The sequence below is a fragment of the Sceloporus occidentalis genome, unplaced genomic scaffold (genome assembly GCF_023333645.1).
Source record: "Sceloporus occidentalis isolate IW3139 unplaced genomic scaffold, rSceOcc1.0.p SCAF_73, whole genome shotgun sequence".
Taxonomy (NCBI): Eukaryota; Metazoa; Chordata; class Lepidosauria; order Squamata; family Phrynosomatidae; genus Sceloporus; species Sceloporus occidentalis.
The window spans coordinates 4875384-4901983 of NW_028317053.1; the positions used below are offsets into that span (position 1 = coordinate 4875384).

A 26600-nucleotide genomic window follows, 5' to 3' on the forward strand; every position below is an offset into this window, starting at 1 on the left:
TTTTGCTGTACCAGCTCTTTGTCCCTCTTCAAAAACATATTTTTCATCCAAAGCCTTTTCAAACTCACCATGTAATAAATGCATGCATGCATGAAACACTACATTTTTTAAAAAACCCACCAAAATAGACATTTTTCTCTCTCTGTTGTTGTCTGTTGCATTTCACAAGCAGCAACATTGTGGGGATGTTAATCACTTGCACGTGGGCTCATATGTATTCACACATTTGCTTCAGTGAATTAGGAGTGTTCCTCTCCTAACCACACACAAGAACTGGATGTCCCTCCTCCAGATAATAAAAAAAGTCAGACTTCAGAAGAAGAATTTTCATATACCATAAAAATGAGACCAAATGGGCCCAACAAAGGCCTCTTTTTTATCCTTAGTGGAATAACTTTGGCACCTGTTAGTAAAGGGCACTTTTTCTATTGATATGAGGAAAATTAACATACCAATAATGGACAAATACAACTGCATATTGAAAATCATGGGATATCTGTGCAAGCATTACAGATTTGGGGAGTATAGCATTAAAAGCCTAAGACTATCCTGCTTCACTGACTTCATTTATAGACTATGAGAGTTGGAATGGCATTTCATTAGGCAATGGAAGAAATTACAAATGACTTACTATTTGTAAGTTACTTGTAAGCTCTAGATAGGTAAACAAAACCTGATTGGTTTTGGGATTGTTTGATATAAGATGAGGGGATTTCTATTGTTCAAGCAAGATTGGTCTGTCACAGGGATTTGTATACCTACAAAACCCTCTGACTCAGTATCTGTATTAGTTTGAATTGATATCGTATAAGAGTTTTGTAAACAAAGGGTGACATAATACGCATTTTGAACAAGCTATGGTTGTTATCCTATGCACATACAACTAGGAGGAAGTCTTATTAAAGTCAATGGGACTTACTTTTGAGGAGATATGCAAAAACTGAACTGGTAGTTCAGCATAACTGTCTAGCGAGGGTGTTTAGGGATGTGTGTTGAGTCCAAGTTTTGTTCAACATCCTTATAAATGATTTAGTTTAGGGAACTCAGGATGTGCTCATGCAATTTGCAAATGACACTAAACTGGGAGGAGCTAATATCTCAGAAAGCAGAAGGTGATCCCCAAATGTTGGAGAAGAAGAGCAAAACTAGATTTCCAGATTTGACAGCAATGCATTTGAAAAAGATCTAGAAGTCTATACACTAAAGAAGAGTCAACAGTATGATGGGGTGGTAAAAGGAAAAAAATAAAGCTAATGGAATTTTAGGATGCAGCAACAGGAGTATGTAAAAGCTGTTAATGAATACCTTGGACGACTTTCATTGGAAGTTTTTAAACAGATGTTGGATGGCAGGCAAGGGAAGCTTTAGCTGTGGATTCCTGCTTTGGATCAAATGACTCTTGTGATTTCTTTCAACTCTATAATTCTGTGATTCCGTAGGAGCTGGACATTTGGCCCAAGGCATTTTCCTGCCTGATGTAGATCAGAAAAGCCTGCCCTGCTCCCAGCCACAGTAAAGTGCAGGCTATCTGAGGGTGACCACGCAATAGCAATATCTGAAGAATAAAATCCTACTCCTCTCTGGCAAATTAAGTACAACCATCATACTTAAATAACTAAAAATTGACTGCCTTTTCATGACATCCAAAATCAGCTGCCTGAAGTGACTGTCTCACTCTGCTTGGCCATAGGGTTGACTCAGTTCTTAATCAGCATGTTGAAATTTTGGTATGGATGGGAGCTGGCAACATGAATATTATAGATCTCTCTTTCATTAGAACTGGCTGCTGAATTCTTGTTTTCATAAAAGCTGGATCTTGCTATTGAGGAGGAACAGACAGCACGAGACTGCCATCTAGGGCAGGACATGTTCAGTACATAATCCGTGTAAAAAAAGCAGGGCTAGACAGACAGTACAACTGTGGAACTACTCAATTTTGTATATGAATTAGGTGCATGTGTCTGTGTGTGCACACATGGACATAATAGTTATTGCAGCAGATTACATAGCCTGTATAGTTCAAAACCAGGCCTACTGAACACTCAACCAATATTGTCACTGAAAGATATTTGACAGTGCTTATGATATTTCTTGCAGATTCCAACCCACTTCATCACAGGCATGTCTCAATAGGCAGATATGTATAGCTATGTTGGAAAGGGTGGAGAATGGGAATACGGAAAGTATCAGCATAGTCATAGAGAAGTTTTTTATTAGTGACACACATAAATTAATACATCTGTGGTGATGAAAACTCTCCGACAAAGCCAAATATGAAAGAAAAGTTAAACACTGAGATACATTCTGGTTGGTTTAGGAATGAAATCTAACATACTAGAAGGAATGTTGTTGTTTATGTGCCTTCAAGTTGACTTCAGCTTATGGCAAACCTATCTTTTCTCGGCAAGATTTATTCTGAAGAGATTTTCTACTGTCTCTCCTCTTAGGCTGAGAGTGTATGACTTGCCCAAGGACACCCAGTGGGTTGCCAGGACTGGGAGGGGATTTGAACCCTGATCTCCCAGAGTCCTAGTCCAATCCCTTGGTCAGCACATATTGCTTTCCCACCAGCTTGGTAGATGAAGGAAATGCTGTGGATATAGTATATCTTGATTTCAGTAAGGCTTTTGACAGGGTTCCCCACGACATTCTTGCAAACAAGCTAGTGAAATGGGGGCTAGACAAAGTAACGGTTACATGGATTTGTAATTGGTTGACTGGCTGAATGCAAAGGGTGCTCAACAATGGCTCCTTTTCATCCTGGAGAGAAGTGACCAGTGGCGTCCCACAGGGCTCTGTCCTGGGCCCAGTGCTATTCAACATCTTTATCAAGGACTTACATGACAGAATTGGGAGCACACTTATCAAATTTACAGATGACACCAAATTAGGAGGAGTAGCTAACACTCCAGAGGACAGGATCAAAATTCAAAATGACCTGAATAAACTAGAAAGTTGGGCCACAGCTAACAAAATTAACTTCAACAGGGAGAAATGTAAGGTACTGCACCTAGGGCAGAAAAATAAAATGCACAGATATAGGATGGGGGACACCTGGCTGAATGAGACTACATGTGAAAGGGATCTGGGAGTCCAAGTAGACCACAAGTTGAACATCAGTCAACAGTGCGATGCGGCAGCTAAAAAGGCCAATGCGATTTTAGGCTGCATCAGTAAAAGTATAGTATCTAGATCAAGGGAAGTAATAGTGCCACTCTATCCTGCTTTGGTCAGGCCCCACCTGGACTACTGCATCCACTTCTGGGCACCACAATTTAAAAAGGATGTGGATAAACTGAAGCATGTCCAAAGGTGAGCAACTGAAATGGTGAGGGGTCTGGAAGCCATGCCCTACGAGGAACGACTTAGGGAGCTGGGGATGTTTAGCCTGGAGAAGAGAAGGTTAAGAGGTGATATGATAGCCCTGGTTAAATATTCGAAGGGATGTCATATTGAGGAGGGAGCAAGCTTGTTTTCTGCTGCTCCAGAGACTAGGAGCCGGAGCAATGGATGCAAGCTACAGGAAAAGAGATTCCACCTCAACATTAGGAAGAACATCCTGACAGTAAGGGCTGTTCGACAGTGGAACAAACTCCCTCGGAGTGTAGTGAAGTCTCCTTCCCTGGAGGTTTTTAAACAGAGGATGGCCATCTGTCGGGGATGCTTTGATTGAGAGTTCCTGCATGGCAGGGAGTTGGACTGGATGGCCCTTGCGGTCTCTTCCAACTCTACAATTCTATGAGAAATAATAAAGATGCAAAACCTACAGGCAACAAAAATGACCTAAACAGTGGTTGAGGGTTAAAAAAAAAGGGAATGAAGGAAAAAAGAAAAGAAATTCAAAACTCTGCTCAGATATTAAAGACACATTTATCCATCCATTCCCCCTTGTCACCTCCAAAACAGCACTTTCATTTTTTAAAGTAAATTAAGGTCTGAAACTGAATTGTGTCATGTAGTCTGTAGTCCTTCTCCAAAGAGAGACAGCACAATAGTAGCATGTTACATTAGGTATGAGAACAAGATTTGCTTACAACACTTTCTGATACATATCTTTAAGTCCCATTGAACTCAATGGGACATGTTTCAGTTAATCACTTACCCTACCCCATAAGTAAACTGTATCACCCAAATTTAAACAGTTTGAATAAAATGTGCATGTGCTAATTTATACATAGACATGCTAATTTAGAAATAATTATAATGACAGCATATCTCAATATAATAGGAAGGGTCATCTTCAATGGAAAAGGGTCAGCTTCAAGGCCCCTGCTCTCCTTCTTATGGTCTTTTAAAAATTTGACTTGTACTGGACACCATCTACAGATCCAATTCTCTGACAACCTGTTGCGTGCCTTCGTTTCCAATCACCAGGTTTTCTTCTTCTTATTATTATTATTATCGCCTTCTTCTGAGACTAAAGGAGTATGACTTGTCCAAGGTTACCCACTGATTTTCCATGGCTGAGTGGGGATTTGATCGCTGGTCTCCCAGATTCTTAATTCAACAATGCACCACATTGGTTCTCTGTAGTAAAAGTAAAGGGATATAAAGGAGGACTCAAGACTATTCTAGGCTTACTGCAGTGTAAGCGTGTACAGGAATGAAAATTAAATATAGTAATGAAATGAGTGAAAACCTGAGGCAGCTGAATAGCAGATTGGTTAAAAAAGAAAAACATGTAGGACAATGTGGAACCAGCAGTAAATTTATATCATTTAATAAAGAAAGAAATGCAAACAAGGAAAAGTGATCTATGAAATAGCATCTTGGAGTCTAACTTTCAAACAATTCCCCATCCTGAAATATAACCTTTAAGTATTTTTTTGTAAACTGAAACATTAAGCACTGACGCATAGTTATTATCTGTGTACATCTATCTGTTTGGTTGATTGTGAAGTGCAAGCCAAGACAATACACAATATACAGGAATAGAAAAAACAATAAAGGAGGTTTCTTACATTAACTATGAACATAACTCATCAAAGAGAAGAAATGTTTTCATGTTGTGTAAGGTTTCAACACACATAGTAAAGCAGAATAGATCGATTTCATGCATTTGCATAAGGAACTTCAAGGTTTTCACTTCATTTTTCTTGGCTGCTAAAGGCATTTTTGCCCATATATTGTACACTTTTATTTTCTGTTATTTTATTGAGTGTTGAAAAGTGTCACAGTCAAGTTTTGAACTTAAGATGATTCTAGGCACCAGCTTTTCAAAGATCAAAAGACAATGTTCCTTTTGAATTTTCATTTCTACAATGAGTTACTGATGTATTGCATCTTTTCTATTTTTAAAAAGGTGTTGGTTGTTTTTATTTCTGTCTTACTTTGTGAGCCAGATCCAAAACTTCCTTTCTCATAATGAAAAGCATTCTTCTGTCAGAAAGAATCATTGGATACAACCCATGGACTATTCTAGGGGATAAGTTGGTAGTAATAGTGGGGAAAGGCAAATAAAAAATAAAAACAGATAAAACTATGCAAGTTAATGAGAATAACTTTATACCAGTTTAAATCCTGGCAAACAAACACCATGCTGAACAGAAGTCTAACCCAAACCTGGATAGTACTGAGACTATGGTAAATACCTTAAGGAATTTTCTTATTTAGTGAACAATCCCACTGTATCCCAATGTTTTTAAAACTTGGACTGTACAGATGATATTATTGAGCAAGCACATAATTAATGGTTGTGAACTCCAAGTTCTGTAAACACTTAATTTTTCAAACTCATAGCAATCAACCATCTTTCCTAGGATAAAAAATGAAACTCTCTGAAATTGTCTCACATTGTTCATAGCTCTTTAACTTGAGTGCACTTGAATTGCATTTCAGTACCACTTACAGGGTAACATCCTTGATGGCGGCTTCAAAGTCTATTCTAAACTCCTTCTTGCGCTTTCATTTTTGTCTTTATCAAGACTGGTTATGTGAGGCTTCCTGGCCCTCAAAGGGCTTAAGCTTATTAGTTCTGGTTGGGTAAGGTATTTTCCCCTTCAACTGTTTTTGAAAAGGGAAACTTTTAAATATATTTGTATTTGATTTTTTGAAACCTCAAACATATCTCAAATGTACTTTTAGAGAAATTAGTTTTGGGATCCTACAAGGATCCATTTATCCACTTAACCCATATATTTACAACAGAAATGTTGAAGTTTTAAAGCAAAACCAAAATAAAAAAATGCTTTGCTTTTAATCTTTGATGTATGTTAATTACTTTAACAAAAATATCTAGTTAATCACTTTAACAAATATACATTGGCTTATATTGAAATGAAATAGTTAGATACTAGAACATATCACTGACTATTCTTTAGTGTTTCTATCCACACAAAATTTCTTCATTAGTGTGGACACTCCAGTTAGCATGTGCAACCAAGGTGCAGGAATCCTTTCTAAAATAGATGGTTTACCACCACATCACATATGGAGGACTAACTCTATACATAATCTTCTCTGGCATCTGATATGCCATTGGCATTGTACAGTCTTGTAAACTGTACAACACAGTTTTGCTGAATTTAAGAAAAAGTTCCATATATTAAGTGGTCTCATGTTTCAAATGCTTAGCTGAAATTTCAAGAAATTATAGGAGAATGAGAGGTTGTACTTACTGTGAAGGGTCATTCTGGGATGGCAGGATGATCAATCCACCTTCCTTGGGTTTATCCCCACGCACCATCTGCGAGGCAGGAGTCAGAATTCTAATCAGTTAACCTTTTCTGTTAAAACTCTTAACGCCCTTCTCTGTCAGTGTATTTACCAAGCTGTACCATTAAATCATGCCTAGCTGTGTATCCAGTATACAGTCATCCCTCCATATTTGCTGATTTGATATTTGCGGATTTGATTATTCATGGATTTCATTACTATGTTCTCTCTAGGACTGTCTAGGTCCTCCAGTGCAACTCTGTGGTAACTTTAACTAAAAGTTGCCCTGAAAGACCATTTGTAGCTACTCCAGTGCCATTCTATGGTCAGTATATGTTGGACATTGACCAGAGTTGCACTGGAGGACCTAGAGATTCCTAGAGAGGTGTCCTCTCAGGTAAAAACAGTGTTTTTGTTATTTGCGGTTTTTCCATATTCATGGGGGTCTTGTTCCCCTAACCCTAGTGAATATGGAGGGACAACTGTATACTTTTTTTCCAATTCCCAGGAAGGATGTGGATTGATCATCCTGCCATCCCAGAATGACCCTTCATGGCAAGTACAACCTCTCATTCTCAGGATGGCAGGAGGATCAATCCACCTTCCTCAGGATATGCCCAAGCCCTCTAATTCTGGGTGGGTTAACTTTCTAACAGTCCCCTACCACGGCTTGCAGCACTCTATGACTAAATGCTGTCTGAGATGACTTAAACTTGTCTATCTTACAATGTTTTATAAGTGTACTCTGTCATGACACCATCCTGCTGCCTCACATATCTCTTTCAATGATGATGATGTAAAATAAGCTGTCGATATTGCCATTGACCTAGTTGAATGAGAATATACATTTTGTGGTCTTGGCTTTCCTTCCAAATCATGACACAATAAAATACACACTTTTATCCATCTTTGCAATGTTTTCTTAGATGCCTTATGTCCTAGTGTTCTAGGATTATAAGATACAAACAAAGCTTCAGTCTGTCTTATTTCCTTTCACCTTCTTTTATAAATTGTAACTGTTTTTAAATCTAATGTATGCCATTATTTTTCTGATGTTTTGGCTGTGGACAAAATGTTGGTACATAAATCTTTTCCTCAAATCCTGATTTACGAATATATTTGGGCAGAAATGATGGATCTATTGAAAGAACCAGCCTGTCCTCCTCAAACTTGCATAAGTGTGGTTGAATCAATAACATTGCTAACTCAAATATTCTTCTGGCCAAAGTAACTACTACTAAAAAATGTACTTTAAATGACATATGTTTTTAAAGAGGAAGTGTATAGGGGCTAAAAAGGAGCTTTTGTCAGTCTATTTAATACTATATTTATATAGCCCTCCCCTCCCTCCTTCCAACTGTAATCTTCTGGCCTGGGAGGGAGTGAAAGGACAGGCCCAACGCCATCGGGCCCGGCCTCGATTAAGGATAAGAGCCCTCCCTCCAGTCCATCTGCTTTGGTCCAGGCCTCAGAGGGAGAGAAGAATGCTGGACCTGATCCTTCCCCCCCCCACCATTCCCTTCTCCTTTTGTGTCGTGTCTTTTTAGATTGTAAGCCTGAGGGCAGGGAACCGTCTATTATCCCTTCTGTTGTAAACTGCCCAGATTCCCAGTGATTGGGTGGCATATAAATACAGTAAATCCTATTGTTGTTGTTGTTGTTGTTGTTGTTATATTTAGAGTCCATGAAGGAAATCTATGCCTTGTTGGGAAAGTTTATTTAGTTGCTCCCCTTATGAATCTTTGAACATGTTCATTTTTTGATAGTCTCTCGCCTCCAAATTTTAAAACAACTGATAGTGTTGAAACTTGCCTTTTTAGTGTGTTAGGTCGTAATCCTTTATTCACTCCCTCCTGCAAAAATTGTAAAATATGTTTAATCTCAATGTGTTGATAATCAACCTTTTTCTTTTTGCACTAAGACTAAAACTAAAAGTTCTCCAAGTTTGATTATACACTTCTTGTGTAGTTGATCTCCTTGAAGCCATTATAGTGTCTATTATTTGAGACAGGTAACCACATCTTTCTAGTTTCATCCTTTCAATTCCCATGCAGTTAGTTGAACCATCCTGGGTTCAAGTGGCAAACTGGGCCTTGAGTTAACAAATCCAGTATGTCTGTAAGGGGCTCTACAGATTGGCAGGAAGGGGCAGCCCCAGATCAGTGCCACAGCAACCAAATGCCACAGCACCGATCTGGCCTCTGTAGAGCACAAAGAGGAGCCATAAAAACTGGGTCCTTTTTGTGCCCTTGAAGGGGTGTCATAGCTGCCTCTGCACAGCATGAGGATGCCCCTTTGGCACTGTTTACTAGAAGCACATGAGCTTTTTCCTTTTGAATTTTGTTTAGGATTTTCTGAATGATTTTCACAGGAAGGAAAGCATATAATGTCTCTTTTGGCCATTGGTTGTTCAGCGTATCTATTCTCTGCTGAAAAATCACTTTGTGATTCATGCAATTTGCGAACAAATCTACTGCGAATGGTCCAAATTTCTCATTCAACCTTTTGAATTCCTCCATATTCAATGTCCATTCGGCTGGATTTATCTGATTGTGGCTCAAGTAATCTGTTCTATTTGATGTTCCTTTCAGATAACAGCTGTTATCGATTTTAGGTTTTCTCTGACCAATTCAATACTGTATTTTTGCTGATTGCATCATTAGATTCCATGAATGTAAACCCCCCCCCTTGTTTGTTTATGTGATATCAAACTGTGATATTGTCCGTGACGATGAGAACATTTTTCATGTGGATTATTCATTTGAATTTCAACAATGCGAGCCTGACTGCTTTCATTTCCATGAAATGTATACTTTGACTCTTGTCTAATCCCTTCCAAGTTCCCTGTGCAGTGAGATGAGCACAATGTGCGCCCCTGGCATCTGTTGTTATCTTCACTTGGTTTTTCATTACAAAGGGAACACCTTTCCTCAAGTTGTTGGTCAGTAACCACCATTTTAAGTTGTTTCTGACTGATTCTGGAATTGCAACCATGTGATGCATTTTCATTCCTATATCCTGTTGATAAGGAAGTAACAGAATTTGCAAAGATCTTGAGTGGTGCCTTCCCCAAGGTACTAGATGTACTGCTGATAAAAAAAATACCCATCACTTTGGCCAACCACATCAGATCAGCTTTTTTTGACTTTATTAAAATTGTCCAAAAAAATCAAATTTTTCTGCCTGTCTAACAACGAAGTCATGCACTCCTTCTCGGTGTCTATTTCCACACCTAAGTGTGTTATCTTGTGGCTGGTGTCAGACGATTTTTTTGGTAATTCAGAAGAAACCCATAAATCTCCAGTACATGAATTATTTGTTGTGTATCTTCTTATATCTTTGTCACTATATTTGCCTTCACTAATAGGTCATCCAAATATGGAAATATTTGTATTCCTTTCTTCCTCAGATAAGCTATTAAAGGTATTAGGACCTTTGTGAAGACTCGAGGTGCTGACGCCAACCTGAAAGGCAGTGTCTTGAATTGGTAATGCTATTGTTTGTATGCAAATCTCAGATACTTCCTGCTCTGTAGGTCCATTGGTACATGCAAGTAAGCTTCTTTCGGAGAGTGGAGGACTCTCCTTCCTTGGAGGTCTTAAAACAGAGGCTGGATGGCCATCTGTCAGGGATGCTTTGATTGAGAGTTCTTGCATGGCAGGGGGAATGGCCCTTGTGGTGTCTTCCAACTGTATGATTCTATGATTGACACCATCAAGTCTCATTTCCTTAAGCTGTCTTTGGCCTGTTACAGACTGCCAAAATAAAGCTGCTTCGGGTCTTTTTAGAGGTATGCTGTTTAAATGATGCATGCATCCTAAGAATCTGGAAGCTTCACCAAAGCTGCACTCCAGTGCTTAGGAATGGAGTGTGGCTTTGGCGTGACCTCTGGACTCTTAGGACCCATGCATTATTTAAATAGCATACCTCCAAAGAGACCCGAAGCAGCTTTATTTTGGCAGTCTGTAACAGGCCTTTGATTGTTTGCAATGTTTCCATCTTGAATTTGTAATATCTCATGTATTGGTTTAGACATTTCAAATTCAGTACTGCATGGTACCCTCCATTGTTTTGGGAAACTAAAAAAGATGGAGTACAATCCTGAGAATCCTTGATCGTTCAAGACTTCGTCTATTGTTTGAATATGTAATAAATGTTGAATTTCTTTTTGTATTATTTGTTGTTTCAATTTGTCCATTGGTATGGGTGAAGGAAGATATCTTGATTTGGGAATTTCATCAAATAGAATGTGGTATCCTGAACTTACCGCCTTTAATATCCATTGATCTGATGTTAATATGGGCCATAAGTGGCCAAAGTTTAATAACCTTCCTACTACCTCTGTACCTCTCATATCAATATTGTCTTCCATGTTTTGAGTTTGTATTCTGACCCCTTTGCTTTTGTCTATTTTGGAAAATTTGTTTTCCATAAGATGTTCTTTGATTACTTCAGTTTCTTTGAGGTCTATAAATGATAAAAATAAAACTTTTATTTCTATCTCGCTTCTCTGTTAGAAACAATCGGAGCAGCTTATACTTTAAAATTATAACAATACATTATATAAATGACCTACTCACCCCCCCCCTTAAAATGACAATTAAACATATGACAATTAAAATAGTCTATTAGACTCTCTAAAAATTTAAAATAATAAAATTAACAGTTTTTCAAACTGGGCGAAGGGGCAATGGGAAACACAACATAAGAGAACTCAATTTTTATGGCTGGGGTTTTCCTATTCGGGAAAGGCCTGCTGGAAGAGATCCATCTTGACAGTTTTTTTAAAGCTATCTAAGTTGGTAATGTGACAGATCTCCTCCGCATATGCTCAAGCCCCATTGAATACAATGGGGCTTGTGCTCATGGTGTGCGCCATTCATTTTATTACAGTGTAGCTTGAGTGTAAGCTGAAAGCTACATATGGTGCGGGTGCACCGTATGTCCATAGCGAAAGTAAAAAGGAAATGGTAGGGACACTGTGTGGAGAAGATGGAGAAATGCTAACAGGGGACGGAGAAATGGCAGAACTATTCAACACCTTCTTTACCTCTGTCTTCTCACAAAAGGAAAAGGATGCTCCACCTGAGGAAAATGGAGCAGAGTACAGAATAGGGGAAACACAGCACAGAATAAAGAGGTAGTAGAGAAATACCTGGTTAATCTAATAGATTTAAACCAAATGAGCATATATTAAAAGAACTGGTAAATATAATCTCAGAGCTATTGGTAATAATCTTTGAGAACAGCTGGAGGGTAGGAGAAGTCTCAGCAGACTGGAGGAGGGCAAACGTTCCCATCTTCAAAAAAAAAAAAAGGGGGGGGAGGATCCCAAAAAAAAGGTGGTGGGGAGGAGAGGATCCCAAAAATATTGATCTGTTAGTTTGACAAGAAAGATTCTAAAGCAGCTTTTTAAACAAAGTCTGTAAATATTTAGGAGGGAATGCCATAATCACAAAAAGTCAGCATGAGTTTCTCAAACGTCAATCATGCCAGACTAATCTGATCTCTCTCTTTAATAAAATTACCAGTTTGGATCCCCAGAGAACAGGACCCAGAATAATGGATGCAAGCTACAGGAAAAGAGAGTCCAGCTCAACATTAGGAGGAACTTCCTGACAGTAAGAGCTGTTTGACAGTGAAACAAACTCCCTTAGAGTGTGGTGGAGTCCCCTTCTTTGGAAGTGTTTAAACCAGTGGTTCCCAACCTTTCTAATGCCGCGACCCTTTAATACAGTTCCTCATGTTGTGGCGACCCCCAACAATACAATTATTTTCATTGCTACATGCAAATATGTGTTTTCCGATGGTCTTAGGTGACCCCTGTGAAAGGGTTGTTTGACCCCCAAAGGGGTCCCGACCCACAGGTTGGGAACCACTGGTTTAAACAGAGGCTGAATGGCCATCTGTCAGGGATGCTTTGATTTTGATTTCCTGCATGGCAGTGGGCTGGACTGGATGGCCCTTGTGGTCCCTTCCAACTCTATGAGTCTACGATTCTACATACACACATGCAGATTGGAAATGTATTTTAGCTTATTTTTTCACTGTATGTTAAATGCAGAGAGAAATGGGTACAGAGAGGTAGTATTCCCATTTGTAGCTTTAAAGGCACTGAACTTGCTATTTCTGTTATTCAAGATACCAATTCTTAACACGTACATTTCACAAGAAATGCATTGAATACATATGGAGACTCAAAGGGCACTTGGAAAAATATAGCATATCCAATTAGTTTGGTTCAAAAACTGCTCTCAGAATATGCCAAGATTCGCTACCCCTCCCCTGCTCAAAAAAAAAAAAACCTTATACAGAACCAGATGGTCATCCTTCTTTTATTATACATTTACTTGATAAATTGGGTATACAGGGATCATGCACAATAATGTCACAGTTTATCATTACAGGGGTACAATGAATAATAATTTTAAAACCTAGATCTCCTGGCTTTGTACATAATATTTGTTTCAACAGCTTTATTTAAACTGAGTATTTGCTGTCTTTCTTCAGCTACAAGAAGTGCAATATGCCACATTAACTAACATCTGAAAGTTGGCACAAATGGCAACCTTTGCCTGAGAGGTACAATATTTAAAAGGAAGATTCCAGTATTTATTACAATATATTACTGGATAGAAATAATATATTTAATATGTAATTTTATCACTTCAACTCAGAAAGTCCTCTGAAATGGAAAAAAGGAATCCTAAATCATACTTGCATGATACGCAGTGTTTTACATTAAAGTAATTTTATCAAAATAAAACTTTGATTTAAAAATATTCAAAGACTTTCAAGAGGGAGAAATTATTCCATAAAGTACAAGAGATTAGCTTGGTTATCTTGAAATAAAAAGTGCAGCTTGTTAGGTCAATATCAAGTTATAAATCCCCACCTCTCACAGTAATTTTTTTTAAAACAATGCAAACAGCAATTTTGGGCTGGCTGTAAAACTATCTATTTGGGGCCAGATCCACAATTTTGCTACACTGCATAACACTGCATGGCATTCTATTGATATTTCTCAAATACCTGTTGACATCTATTGATATTTCTCAAATACCTGTTGACATCTAGGAACATGCTGGGCTTGTGGTCATATTGTTTCTGAAGAACCAGGAGAACCAGGAGAAACTGCTTCAACTATTCCTGCCCAGGTGAGAACTGTAACATCTGTATATCCCTACTAAGAAAGCATGTTGATGCTTGCCAATCATAAGAAGTTGATATTCTGTTTAACTGCAGTTTATGGTGGTGAGATGGTCTGCTGATTCCTACTGCTTTATCCAGCTTGCTTCCTGCCTAAGAGTTCCAGCTTTTATAGCCTTCAGCCTATGGTTTGTTTAGCATGACATCTGAACTTGGCACATGCTGATTTGTTGGTTTGTCTTTCCCTCAAGAAGCCATAGAAATAACTGCACAAAAAGCCAAGGATTATTTCTCGGACTTGTTGGCGGAAGGACAAGGTAGAGGGTTGGCTCCTGCTGGTTCAGACATCATGCTTAACCAAATGTCAGTGGTTTAGTTGCTCCTACTACAAGAGAGAGCACTGGGAACCAGCATGCTACCCAAAATTGACAACCCAAGTTTCCCATGGAATTCTGGCTTCATGTAATGTGTTTGCTCACACAGCACTGGTTTTGTTTAAGATGAAAACGAGTACTGGTTAACATCCTACAATTTTACATGTGTAGTAAAGCATTGGATAATAACATGCATGTGTTATGAATCAATAAATTTATTATTCATTCTCATATTTCTGTTCAAAATATTTTGCATATTTATTAATTTTATTCTACAACATAAAATATGGCTGGTGATTCAAGAAGATGAAGAAGGGAAAGTGGATGGATAAACATCAACAATGCAAATTGACTGCTTTTTAGGGGGGGAATTACTAATGGCCAATTGCAAAATAAGGTAATCTCTCCTAATAGTCAACAATTATAATATTTTTATTAATGCAAAAGAAAAAAAATCAAAGCTGAGCGGCAGTCCTACCACTGCCAAAACAACATAGGGAAAACACATTTGGACTTTTCCCACAAAGATAAACCACATGTGAAGAAATGCTCTCTTCATCATTGATGTCTTGGTACCAATTTTGTACTGTCTTTAATCTATGATATCTCAGGAAAACAATGGGAGGGGAAATAGACTCATGATAAAGTTAGGTACACTAAAGACCAACTGAAAATGTAAGCGTGCAAGGTCTTTGTGTTTTGAACAGGTATAATGATAAAAATAGAATCAAGCATTCTCAATTTTTTTTCCTTCACACTGAAAATAAATTCTAGTGATATGCATAAAGAAACCCAATTAAGTACTACTATACTTCTATCAAAACCATATATAAACTGAAAAATATAAACAAAATATCTGAAGCACTTTGACCATGTGCATATTAAATATAGAAAATAAATTAGTAATTATATCAATAAATACACATACAATTAACTGCTCAAGCTTACCAAAAACATGTTTTCTCAATGTTTCAACTTAGCTGCTAACTTCAGAAGGAATTTGGGCATGATGATAAATGGGCACATTTGGTTTACTCACTGGCATTACTAGGGGTGTGCAGACCCACCAGATGACCAAGAAGAGGGATGACATCCAGTTGGACGCTCCTCCCCTTCCCGGCTGCTCCAGGTCGACTGGACAGAGGAGGAAGACCACACATGTGTCCTTGCAGGCTGCTCCCTCTGGGGCTTCCTCTTCATGGAAAAAGCCTGGGATGCAACAGTCTGCAAAGGCATGTGAACACACACCCCTACTTCTCTGTCCCAGGCTTTTTCCCTGGAGAGGAAGCTGAGGATGGAGAAACCAGGAAAGGCACACACACACATATGCTCCTCCTCCCTTCTGGGGCTTTTCCTACAAGGGAAAAGCCTGGGACAGAGCTGCGGGGAAGAGTGGGTGTGCGCTCATCCCCCAGCTGCAGGGTTTCTCTTTAAAGAAAGCACCCCCCTCTCTCCCCTGGGCTGTTCTTTTAGCCACACCCCCTGGAAGCTCTACCCCCTCACTGGGTGACACTCTGAGGGGGTCAACCACTGGGTCAACTTCTCAAAAAACAGATGAGATAGTAAACCTGTATCTGGATGATATCATTTTTTTGTATGGAGGAGTATTCAATCACATGATTCACTTATGCCTTCAAATACAATATTAGAAACTGAGTTTTCTTCCTGCCTGCCCCCCTTCCTGACATGCCAGTATTCCATATGTAGCAACTATATTAATAAGGAGAAGCAGTCTAACACATGAATCCAATCTGTAGGCTGAAGTAGCAGTGTATGGGCACCAGTTGACGTCTTTGTATGAGTACCAATACATTTACCTGGCAAGTGTAGCAAAACACTTGAACTGGATATTCAATTATCATTGTCTATTTTAAATTAAAAGTGTAGCAAAATGGTATAAGAGTGTTTTATTTAAATCCCAAAATATTTGTCAATCAGTATACCAATTTTCTTTTGAATTATCTAAATGCAAATCAAACTAGTTCAAATGCAATGCAAATTAAACTAGACCTGCATTACATCAAACACTAACAACAGAATTTGAAGGGAGGAAATGTCAGTACACACAGGTACAGTCATTTCAGTAAATCTGCTTTTGTGCATGTGTCAGTAATCACTTAGGAAGACAGTATCACAAGGAATAATATTTAGAGTATGCCCTCTGAACACCAAGAATTTCTTAATTTTTTTTGGTGAATATAGGAATCAATACAAAAAGGCCATGCAGTATTATTTAGCAGGAAATCAAATGATAAAACAATTTCAGTACTAAGGTGTAGAACTTAAATATTTAAATAAAACAAGTGTCAATTCATTTAAAAGCCAGAAACATTTATTGTTTTTGAACTGAGCTGACTGTAGTTAATTTGCTTGAGCAAAACCCCAAAATTAAATAACCCACCATGTCCATCTTAAATAAGCCACAGCAGTGAATTTCTTCACGTTCCAAGGATGTTTCAAGGCAAATGCGTCCTTGTAATTTCAGAGTCAGAAAGTCCATCTTCTTGAAGAGACGGTTCATAATCAGCAGCATTATTTGCCAAATCAACATCTGGTTCATCATTGCTCTCTGCACTATAATCCACTTCTTCAAGAAAGCGAGGTTCATCTTCTTCCAGAACATATGTAGTTGGACTACAGCAATAACACCAAAGAGTAGGCTGTTAAGTCTAATAAGTCATGTGAAGCTATTTAATTTAGTTAAAAAGTATCCAATACAAGAAGAAAGCTAATTTATCAATTAACATGAGACCAAGAAGCACTGGACATCTAACATTATAACTCTTATCAATTAGTTTTGGATCACTTTTTAATGTATCATTGAAAAACTCAGTATTAAATCTTTCACTGAATGAAGAATTGAACCTTCCCTGAATAAAGAAACAGGAATTCAATTTAACTGTACCTTTTGGATTAAAAATAATCTTTCAAATATAGTCAGTTTTTATATCAAAAATTTTTGAGGAGTGGGGAGGTAGTTCTGGGCAGAAGAAAGTGAAAGGAAATCTAAGCCTAGATTTTTCAACTTCCTACCTGTTTTCTCTGACTTACAAAAGGACCAACGGAGTGTCAACTTGGGCTTCATTATACTTTGAACACTTGATGTAAAGAGAGCCAAGGATATTTTTTTCACAAGCAAATTAAATATTCTCCCTGAAGCAGATCTTACTGGATAATGAGCACACATCCCCAAAAGTACAGAAATGTTTGTGTAATATGACCCTGAAAGGCTTAAATCATTGCTTAATAGAATGTGACTAGCATGATAAGTTATATATAAGATACCATATATAGTCGACTATAGGTCGAAAAATTTATACCCCAAAATGGACTCCAAAATCATGGGTAGACTTATATACGGGGCAATGAGTTAATGCTTATAAATTTCCTGAAAGAAGAAGTGCCCACCTTCCTCTGCAGCCTTGTAACGGCTCCCTGTTTGAAGCCCCGGCGCACTCTCCTCTCTCCCTCTCTGTGTGTGTGTCTTTGTTTTCCCATGCAGCCAGAGCTAACAAGCTGCTGCTGAGGAAAGGGACACAAACACACAGAAAGTATGCCCAGGCTTGTACCCCGTTTTGCCTGGAAATCCTGGGGGTGAAAGGCAGGAGAGAGAGAAAGGTCTGTCCTCTTTTTTTTCAAGCTATGAGCCTTGGGAGTCCTGGGAGTGAAAGGCAGAGAGAGACAAAGATCTGCCCTCTTTTTTGCAAGCTATGAGCCTTGGGAGTCCTGGGGGTGAAGGGTAAAGAGAGAGAAAGGTCTGTCCTCTTTTTTTTCAAGCTATGAGCCTTGGGAGTCCTGGGAGTGAAAGGCAGAGAGAGACAAAGATCTGCCCTCTTTTTTGCAAGCTACGAGCCTTGGGAGTCCTGGGGGTGATGAGCAGAGAGACAGTGGGGTCTGTCCTCCTTTTCACAAGCCATGAGCCTTGGAGATGCTTCTGGTAAGGGGAAGTGTGTGTGTGTGTGTGTGTGTGTGTGTGTGTGTGTGTGTGTGCGCGCGCACGTGCACATGTGCTGAGGTTTGTTTCTTCTTTTCCATGCTGAGACTGATGCTTGGGAGAAGTCCAGAGAGGGAGATATAGGGAGGGAAGTGGTGCTTTGTTTCCCCCTTTAGCTCTTTTGTAACATCCTCCAGTGTTTGACCCTCAACTTATCCATGGGTCATATCAAATTCCATAATTTTGGATCCAAAAACTGCCCTTGACTTATACATGAGGTCGACTTATACATGAGTATATACGGTATATACAGATGTATTTCTTTTGCAGAAAATGTGGTAGTAGAGATAGAAGTAACATGAAAAGATTATGCATTGGTTCTTACATATCAAAAAAGAATGCAGTTCAACATGTTTCAACAAACTTTTATCCAAAACTAACAACATGCTCATGTAAAATTAAACAAGCAGATAAGGCAAGCCTTGCATCAGCAAACAAAAACATTTTCAACCTTCAATAGACTACTTGAAAGTTTCTCCAAATATGCATCTTCTACCAGCCTCCACTTTTCATATAATTTCCATTTTTGTGGTCAGACTTATAGATCTATGTTTGTTTAAAATGCTGGAGGTAGCTGGTGAAGCAGGCTTTTCTACTCCTCGCATGCCTCTGGGTTTTGCTGCCCAAATGCTCTGTAAGGGATTCTGGAATCAGCTGCTGTGTCCCTTGCCTATTGTCGGTAGACACGTAACAGCTACAATAGGATCAGCAAGAATAGGATCCTGCTCTTTCCCAGCTCAGGTTTTGTTTATTGCATTGTTTACTACAGACACCATGCTATAACATGACACTGCCTTTACCATTTTTCCAATGCTGATGCTGTTAAAAAAAACTTTCAGCTACTGCTAGCCATTAGCCAGGCTAATGAGGGCTGATAGGAGTCCAACCATATCAGAAAGGCCACAGGTTCTCACCTCTGCCTGGTAAATGCTTGTTGTGAAAAGAATAATCAAAATAGTTCACAAGTTTATAATGAAATACTGATTTGGAACCACTGTAGAATGTTTTCATACAGTCTATTGAATCTGACAGGAACCTCTGCACATTACCCTGCCCTCTGCCTTAATTTTTCCCATTTATCTCTTTACATATGAGAAATGTTTTACTATCATGACAGGCACTATTGTAATACACATTATCTTTCATCTTATTTTTAATTTATTCTTGGATGTATTTCTAAGAAAATAATTGAGTGGCTACTGTAAGATACAAAGGGTTTACACTGGAGGATATGTGGTGCAATTTAATCCACAAGAAAATTAACCATTAAATACAATTGCTGTTCAGCTTCAACAAATCATTAAGCAGTGAACTTTGAATGCACACTTAAGACCTATGGAAGCCTACTTTCAATGAAGTGGTGTACACAATACATAGCAAATTAAAATTCCTGTTTTTTATACTGAGTAACAGTTGAATTCAGCAGCATGTATGATGCATAATTGCCTAAATTAGTTTTTCAAACCAACATAATTAAAAGGCAACCAATAACAAAAAAGTAATCTTCACAGCAACATTACCAAGACTAGTGCTTGTAAGAAAGTTGTTCCAAGATTACAATTTCAAGGTAATAATGATTTTAATGAGTCAAGTAAAAAGGAGCAGGCAATTCATATTAACCAAAATGAAGGATACAATTAATTCAATTAGAAGGATGTCTCTAGTTCACCAAAGCTTTACCTTCCCAACAATAAAAAGTACACTGTATTTTTTTTACAAACCATATTTGATATATAAAATTAAAAATATTGCTAGTATAAAATAGAGGATGAGATCCCAAACACACCCAAAGAAGTATGACTCAAAAGGAGAGAAGAGACATTAAAACACAGCACACCAGTATGTCACCAAAGCAAAAGGACCCAGGATAACTCAACAAATTAGCCAATCAATGGCAAACTCCCCTCTCATATTATAGGCCAAGATGTCCAAGAAAAGAAAATTCTACCAATTCCCATACAGTCAGAATCACTGGTTACTATCGATGCGAACATAGTAAAATATAACATTTTTACTCAAACTAATCTTAAAATATATCAAGCGATATTGTTAAAATGTACCTCTGAAAGAAATCCAGTCCTAAAGATTTAATTGGCCCCTGCTCTTTGATTTAATCTTAGATAGTAAGCAAGCCTAATCTTTAAACTCTAATTTTATTTGAAATGTTAAAAGTTTTTTTAAAAAAAAACACAAACCCAACAAGCAATTATGTATATACTGCATAAGGACAGGTTACTCACCTGTAACGGTATTTCTTCGAGTGGTCATCTGCGAATTCATACAAATGGGTTTTACTGCGCCTGCGCAGTGCTGTTCGGAAACCTCTAGAATCACTGGGCAAAGTACACTTTGCAACATATTAGAAACTTTTTGGCGGTAACCCCGCCCCCCTCCTATAAAGCCCCGGTTCCCGCTCTTTTCCCCAGTTCCAAATTTTTTTTTTTTTTTCCGCCAAGTAGGCGATGTAAGACAGAGCCAAAGTGAGCAGGACACCGAGGGGAGGATGGGCGGGATTTGTATGAATTCGCAGATGACCACTCGAAGAAATACCGTTACAGGTGAGTAACCTGTCCTTCTTCTTCGTGGTCTCTGCGAATCATACAAATGGGTTTAGACTGACAAGCCTAGGTAAACGGCGGAGGGAGTGTCCTGAGACCCAAGCTATGGTAAACCAAGAAACTTTTATTACAGCAATAAACTTGTGAACCATCAAGAGTCAGTCCTGTTTCTTGCACACACCACAAATGTGGACAAAACCAACAAGGCAAGGAAGGGTATGCAAGGTCACGCACGACCATACCCATTGGCATTGTGTAAACATCATTAGCAGTTGCAATGTAATCATAACTTTGCAGAACCTGAGGAGAGAATGTAAGGTCATGCAAGACCAATCTCCCTCGAAGCTAAAACAAAAAGCATACCATAGACCAATTGACCAGCACCATGTACACAATAAGTCATCAGTGCAACCCCGAAACCAAGACAGCCCTCCCAAATGCTGCATCCCGAATTGCCCTGGTGTCCAGCCTATAATGTTTTATAAAAGTCAATGGCTGGGACCAGACAGCAGCCCTGCAAACATCTTCTAAAGAGATGCCAGCCAGGAAGGCAGAGGACGCTGCAACCGCCCTGGTCGCATGCGAACGGACTCTGGTCGGTACCGGTTTACCCGACAACTCATAACACAGGCGTATGGTGCTGGCCACCCATTTTGAGAGTCTCTGGGGCGACACCGGCAAGCCCTTTTTCGGTTCCGAGTAACATTGGAAGAGCCTTTCGGAACGACTCGAGCCCCTAGTCCTGTCCAGGTAGAAAGCCAAGGCTCTTCTAACGTCAAGCATATGGAGGTTTCGCTCCTCCACGGTTGACGGATTCGAAGCCAAGGTCGGCAACACAATGTCCTGGCACATGTGGAACAAGGATACCACCTTAGGTAGGAAGGTAATATCAGTCCGGAGCACCACCTTGTCTTTATGGAACCGGAGGAATGGTTCATCCCTCCGCAGGGCACAGAGTTCTCCCGCCCGGCGGGCCGAGGTAATGGCCACCAAGAAGACCGCCTTCCAGGTTACAAGTCTCAAGTCAGTTGTGGCCAAGGGCTCAAAAGGCTTGGATTGGAGAGCCGACAAGACAATGTCCAGACTCCAAGCCGGGGGAGGGAGAGAAACCTGGGGGTAGAGGTTATTACACCCTTTCAGAAAGCTTTTTACTAAGGGGTCCCTGAAAAAGGAAGGCAAACCATCAAAACGAAAATGGGAACAAATAGCAGACAGATAACATTTGATGGATGAGAGACACAGTCCCGCATCCAGTAAAGACATCAAAAAGTCAAGCACCACTGGCACGGTGATGCTGTCAGGGGATAAATTCCTTTCAACCAGGAAAGAAAGGAACCTTTTCCATTTGGAGGCATAGGACTTCTGAGTTGCAGGCCTATGCGCGGCACAGATCACCCTCCGCACCGGAGGAGCCAGCGCCGTCAGAGCAGGAGCCTCCAAGCCACCATCGGCAGCGAGTCGATGTCGGGATGGCGGACCCTCCCCTCTTGGAGGGTGAGAAGGTCCGGCCTCGGTTCCAGCCGGAGAAATTCGCCGTTGGACAAGCGCAGAAGCAGTGGAAACCACGGCTGTCTCGGCCACCACGGAGTGACGAGGATCGCGTCGACTCTCTCTCTCGACATCATGGACACCACCCTGGTCAATAGCGGGAACGGGGGAAAGGCATACACCGTTACTCGTGACCAGTCGAAAGTGAACGCATCTCCGAGAGGACTCTCGTGTCGCATTCGAGAACAGAACTGGGGACAGTGGGTGTTGGAGGCTGTCGCAAACAGGTCGACCTGGGGGGCCCCCCACCTGCGAAACAGGTCGGTGACTGTCTCTGGGTGAAGACGCCACTCGTGGCAGGTTGATGTTCTGCTGAGTTGATCTGCTAGGAAGTTTTCTTCTCCCGGTAAGTGAATCGCCTGGAGAAGTATGCGTCTGTGGATGCACCAGTCCCAAATCCTCAACGTGATGTCCAAGAGGGTCCTGGATTTGGTGCCTCCCTGTTTGTTGACATAGAACATCACTGTTGTGTTGTCGGTTCTGAGAAGAATCACTTTGCCTGTAACAGTGGACTCGAAAGCCTTGAGTGCCTTCTCTACAGCCAACATCTCGAGCGCGTTTATGTGCAGCAAACGTTCCTGCAGGGACCACTTTTCCCTCACACACAGGTCCCGAAGGTGAGCGCCCCAGCCATCCATGGACGCATCTGTCGTCAAGGTCATTTGTGGTTGAGGCTGGACGAAGGGCATACCTACGCACACGTTTTGGGAGTCTAGCCACCAGAGGAGGGAGGAAGTCACGGCCCTTGGAACGGTGAGCCATTTGTTTGGCGAGTCTGTCAGCGGGTTGAATACGGAGAGAAACCACGACTGGAGCGGTCTGAGTCGCAGTCGCGCCCAAGGGGTAACGAACGTGGTGGAGGCCATGTGTCCCAACGCGACCTGGATGTCCCTGGCCCTGAGCCTTCTGGACGAGTGCACAGTGAGCACTGCGGCTGACAGGGCCTGGAAGCGATCCTGAGGAAGGTAGGCCATCGATTCTTCGGAGTCGAGCACGGAGCCGATGAAACGGACCTGCTTGGATGGAGTCAAGTGGGACTTTTCCAGGTTGACTACCAGTCCCAAGTCCGACAAGAGATTTAGAGTGAAGTGTATTGCATCCTGGAGCCCTAGTCTCGATGGAGCTGTCAGCAGCCAGTCGTCGAGGTACGGAAAAACACTGAATCCCTTCTGATGGAGATAGGCTACCACTGGGGCCATGCACTTCGTGAAGACCCGAGGCGCTGTGGCCAAGCCGAATGGAAGGACGTTGTAGTGGTAGGCGTCGGAGCCGATGGCGAAGGCGAGGAATCTGCGGTGGGATTCCCTTATCCCGACGTGAAAGTAAGCATCCTTCAGGTCTACCGTCGCGAACCAGAGGTCCTGCTGGAGGAGAGGCAAAATGGAAGCCAACGTCACCATGCGAAAACGTCTATATCTTAGGAAGGAGTTCAGTTCCCTTAGGTCCAGGATGGGTCTGATTCCTCCATCTGGCTTTGGAACCGTGAAGTATCTGGAGAAAAATGCTTTGGGCCATAAATCCTGAGGCAATGGAGAGATGGCTCCTTTATGAAGGAGAAAGCGCACTTCGTCGAGAAGGGTGCCCGAGGGGGCAGTAGAAATGAAAGCTCCGGTGGGCGGGAGCTCTTCGAACTCCAGGGTATAGCCCCTTCGGACGATGTTTAAGACCCAGGAGTCGGAGGAGATGGAGGCCCATGTGGTGGCAAAGGGCCTCAAAATGTCAAGGAAAAACAAATTAGAGGGGGCGAAGTGCGCTAGGGATCTTCATGCCCTTTTCTTCCCCTGGTCGGGCTCCTGTCGGCGGTTCTTTCGGTACCGAGACTGGTTGCGACGGCCCGAGGAAGATGATTGCTGAGAGGGATAGCCCTGCCGTTGCGACCCTTGTTGATGGAACTGGCGTTCCTGATAAGGGAACCTTTGGAACTGACCTTGGTGGTGCTGCCAGGGCCGGAGACGCTTACGGAAGGAGGACGGGCCTGGTGTGGACATGCCATGCTTGCGAGCGGCCGCCTTCATGCGGAACTTCTTGTTAAGCCGCTCGTCGGTATCGGCGTGGAACAATCCCGAACCGTCAATGGGCATGTCTTCGATGGTGGATCTCACGCTCTGATTGAGATCAGAGCCTCGGAGCCAAGCGTGCCTTCTCAACGCAATGGAAGCCGACATCGCCCTTCCAACACATTCCGTGACGTTTCTAGCCGCGGTGATGAGCCAGCTACCGATCGAGTGGGTTTCATCCCTGATCTGGGTCAGAGTCCTCTGGGCCTCATCGGGAACGTCAGGTACAATTGGGGAGATGCCCTCCATCAATGTCTGGACATAAGCTCCCATGCATGCCGTGTAACTAGAGGCCTTTGCTGCCAGAGCAGCTGCAGCATAAGCCTTCTTGGCCAGAGCGTCTATCTTCCTGGCCTCTCTATCGACTGGTGAGGTGGTCTGGCGCTGGGTGGAGGTCTGCTGAGCACCCTCCACAATGGCAGAATTCTGTCGAGGATGTGACATGAGCCACGGAGCATTTGGAGCCGCGACTCTGTACAGTGACTCAATCTTCCTTGGGGGCCCGAGGAGAGACGAAGGAGAGTCCCAGGAACGTTTAAGAATCGTTTGCAAGGATGGCAAAAATGGGACACACGGGGGTGTCGGGACCCGACCATGGACCCGGCGCTCGACTGGGTCTTCTGCATCCGCCTCTGGATAAACAAGGTCGATGTCCAGGGCCCTGGACATCTTAATGATGTGTTCCGCGAATGACCGAACATCATCCGAAGGCGAGGCCGCTTCTGGATAGTGGAGATCCTGCGGAGACTGGCGCGGGGGGTCTTCCACCTCGGAAGGGTCTTCCGTCGCGATCGAAGCATCCGCCTCAGAATCGGAGGACTCCACCTGAACAACGACATCGCCTCTATCAGCTGGTCGCGGTGTCGGTTGAAGCAAAGCTGCTCTGGAAGCTGGGACGGAGTCCATCTGGCGTTTGCTTAACTGTGCATCATCTCGGGAACGGTCACGGGGGCGGTCACGAGAAGGCATCTTGGACATTGCAACTCTCCTAGAAACCTTCAGGTAGAACTGGTCTGCTTCAGAGTCGTAGAACACGTCGTCATCCTCTGGCACCGGCAAGGGAGACAGGGGAGCTGGCGATGGCGACCTCGGGTCCCGATCCCTCCGGGCTGGGGATGGAGATCGCGGGGGCAATTCCCGAGAAGGAGACCTCGAAAGCCTGTCTTGGAAGTCTTCCTCATTGGAGAGAAGAAAAGGCACGGTCGCCGCTGCCGAAGGTCCCGGAGTGGCCACCTCTTGACGGGCCTCCCTTGGTGGAGGTCTCTCGGACCCGACCGACAGAGTGTCCTGCCTCGGAGACTCCACCCGGATGCGAGGACGAGTCGAGGGCTCTGGTTCCTTAGACACTCTAGACTCCTTACGGGGACGGTCCTTAGAGTGCTTGGACTTCTTGGAAGCCGTAGCCTCTGGAGCCGAAGCCGAAGACTTCCTCTTCTTGGATGAAGCGGAGCCCCGCGGAACATCCAGAGGGAAGAAAGGAATAGGGGACTCCGTGAGCCTTCCACCCGGTCTGGGTGTGTCCTCCCTACGGGGGGCCGTCTTCGCCCTGGAGGAGGAGTCCTTACCGGTACCCGATCCGTCTTTCGGGTCCGATGGAGCTTCCTTACGGGAGGTATGCTCCGATGCCGGCCGCGAGGTCTTAGCGGGGGCCTCCCGACTCCGAGATGAGGTGGAAGCGGCGGCGGTACCCACAGACCCAGATTTATGCGGGTGCTTGGTGGGTTTGGTGGTGGCACTGGGCTTGTCAGATCCACGGGCCACATTTGCCTCAGGGTTGGGACCCCCGGAACGGTCGGATGTCGACGGTGGAGCACTTGACGAGCCATCTCTGACGGAGAGAGCCGCGGAGACAGGGGCTACAGGGGCCGAAGACGGACGAGGATCCCCTTCCCGGATCTTACCCTGGGCTATAGCAGAAGTGAGCCGCGACTCCCGATTCTTCCTGGCCTGAGAAGACATCGATTTGCAGAGGGAGCAGGACTTAACATCATGGTCCTTACCCAGGCAAAAAAGGCAGGAGGTGTGGGGGTCCTGCACCGGCACCTTTCCCCCGCAAATGTCACATTTCTTAAACGGAGGAGACATTGCTAACGAGGTCGACAAGTCCAAAACGAAATCCAAAGCCAAAGTCAACAGTCCAAAGATCTAGTACACGGGGAAGGAAGAAACGCCAAAATCCGAAAAACAGTCCGAGTCAAAACCAGTGATTCCAAAACGAGCCAACAAGAGCGAAGTTCCAAACAGCAGCCAAACGCGGCGGAAAAAA

At 42.2% G+C, this 26600-nt stretch overlaps 1 protein-coding gene across 6 annotated transcripts in view; it reads right to left on the reverse strand.

Moving 5' to 3' along the window:
* Positions 1–2247: 2247 nt before the first annotated feature.
* AGTPBP1 (ATP/GTP binding carboxypeptidase 1) overlaps positions 2248–26600 on the reverse strand; it is a 104894-nt gene continuing 80541 nt past the window's right edge. For 5 of the 6 annotated variants that reach the window (XM_089494541.1, XM_089494540.1, XM_089494538.1 and 2 more), the window contains one exon: positions 16492–16811. In XM_089494541.1, the coding sequence (XP_089350667.1) occupies positions 16634–16811 (178 nt within the window). In that variant the 3' untranslated portion in view covers positions 16492–16633. Of the gene's footprint in view, positions 4528–6617; positions 6686–16491; positions 16812–26600 lie in introns of those variants that run through there. The other variant, XM_089494543.1, reaches the window with a different exon arrangement.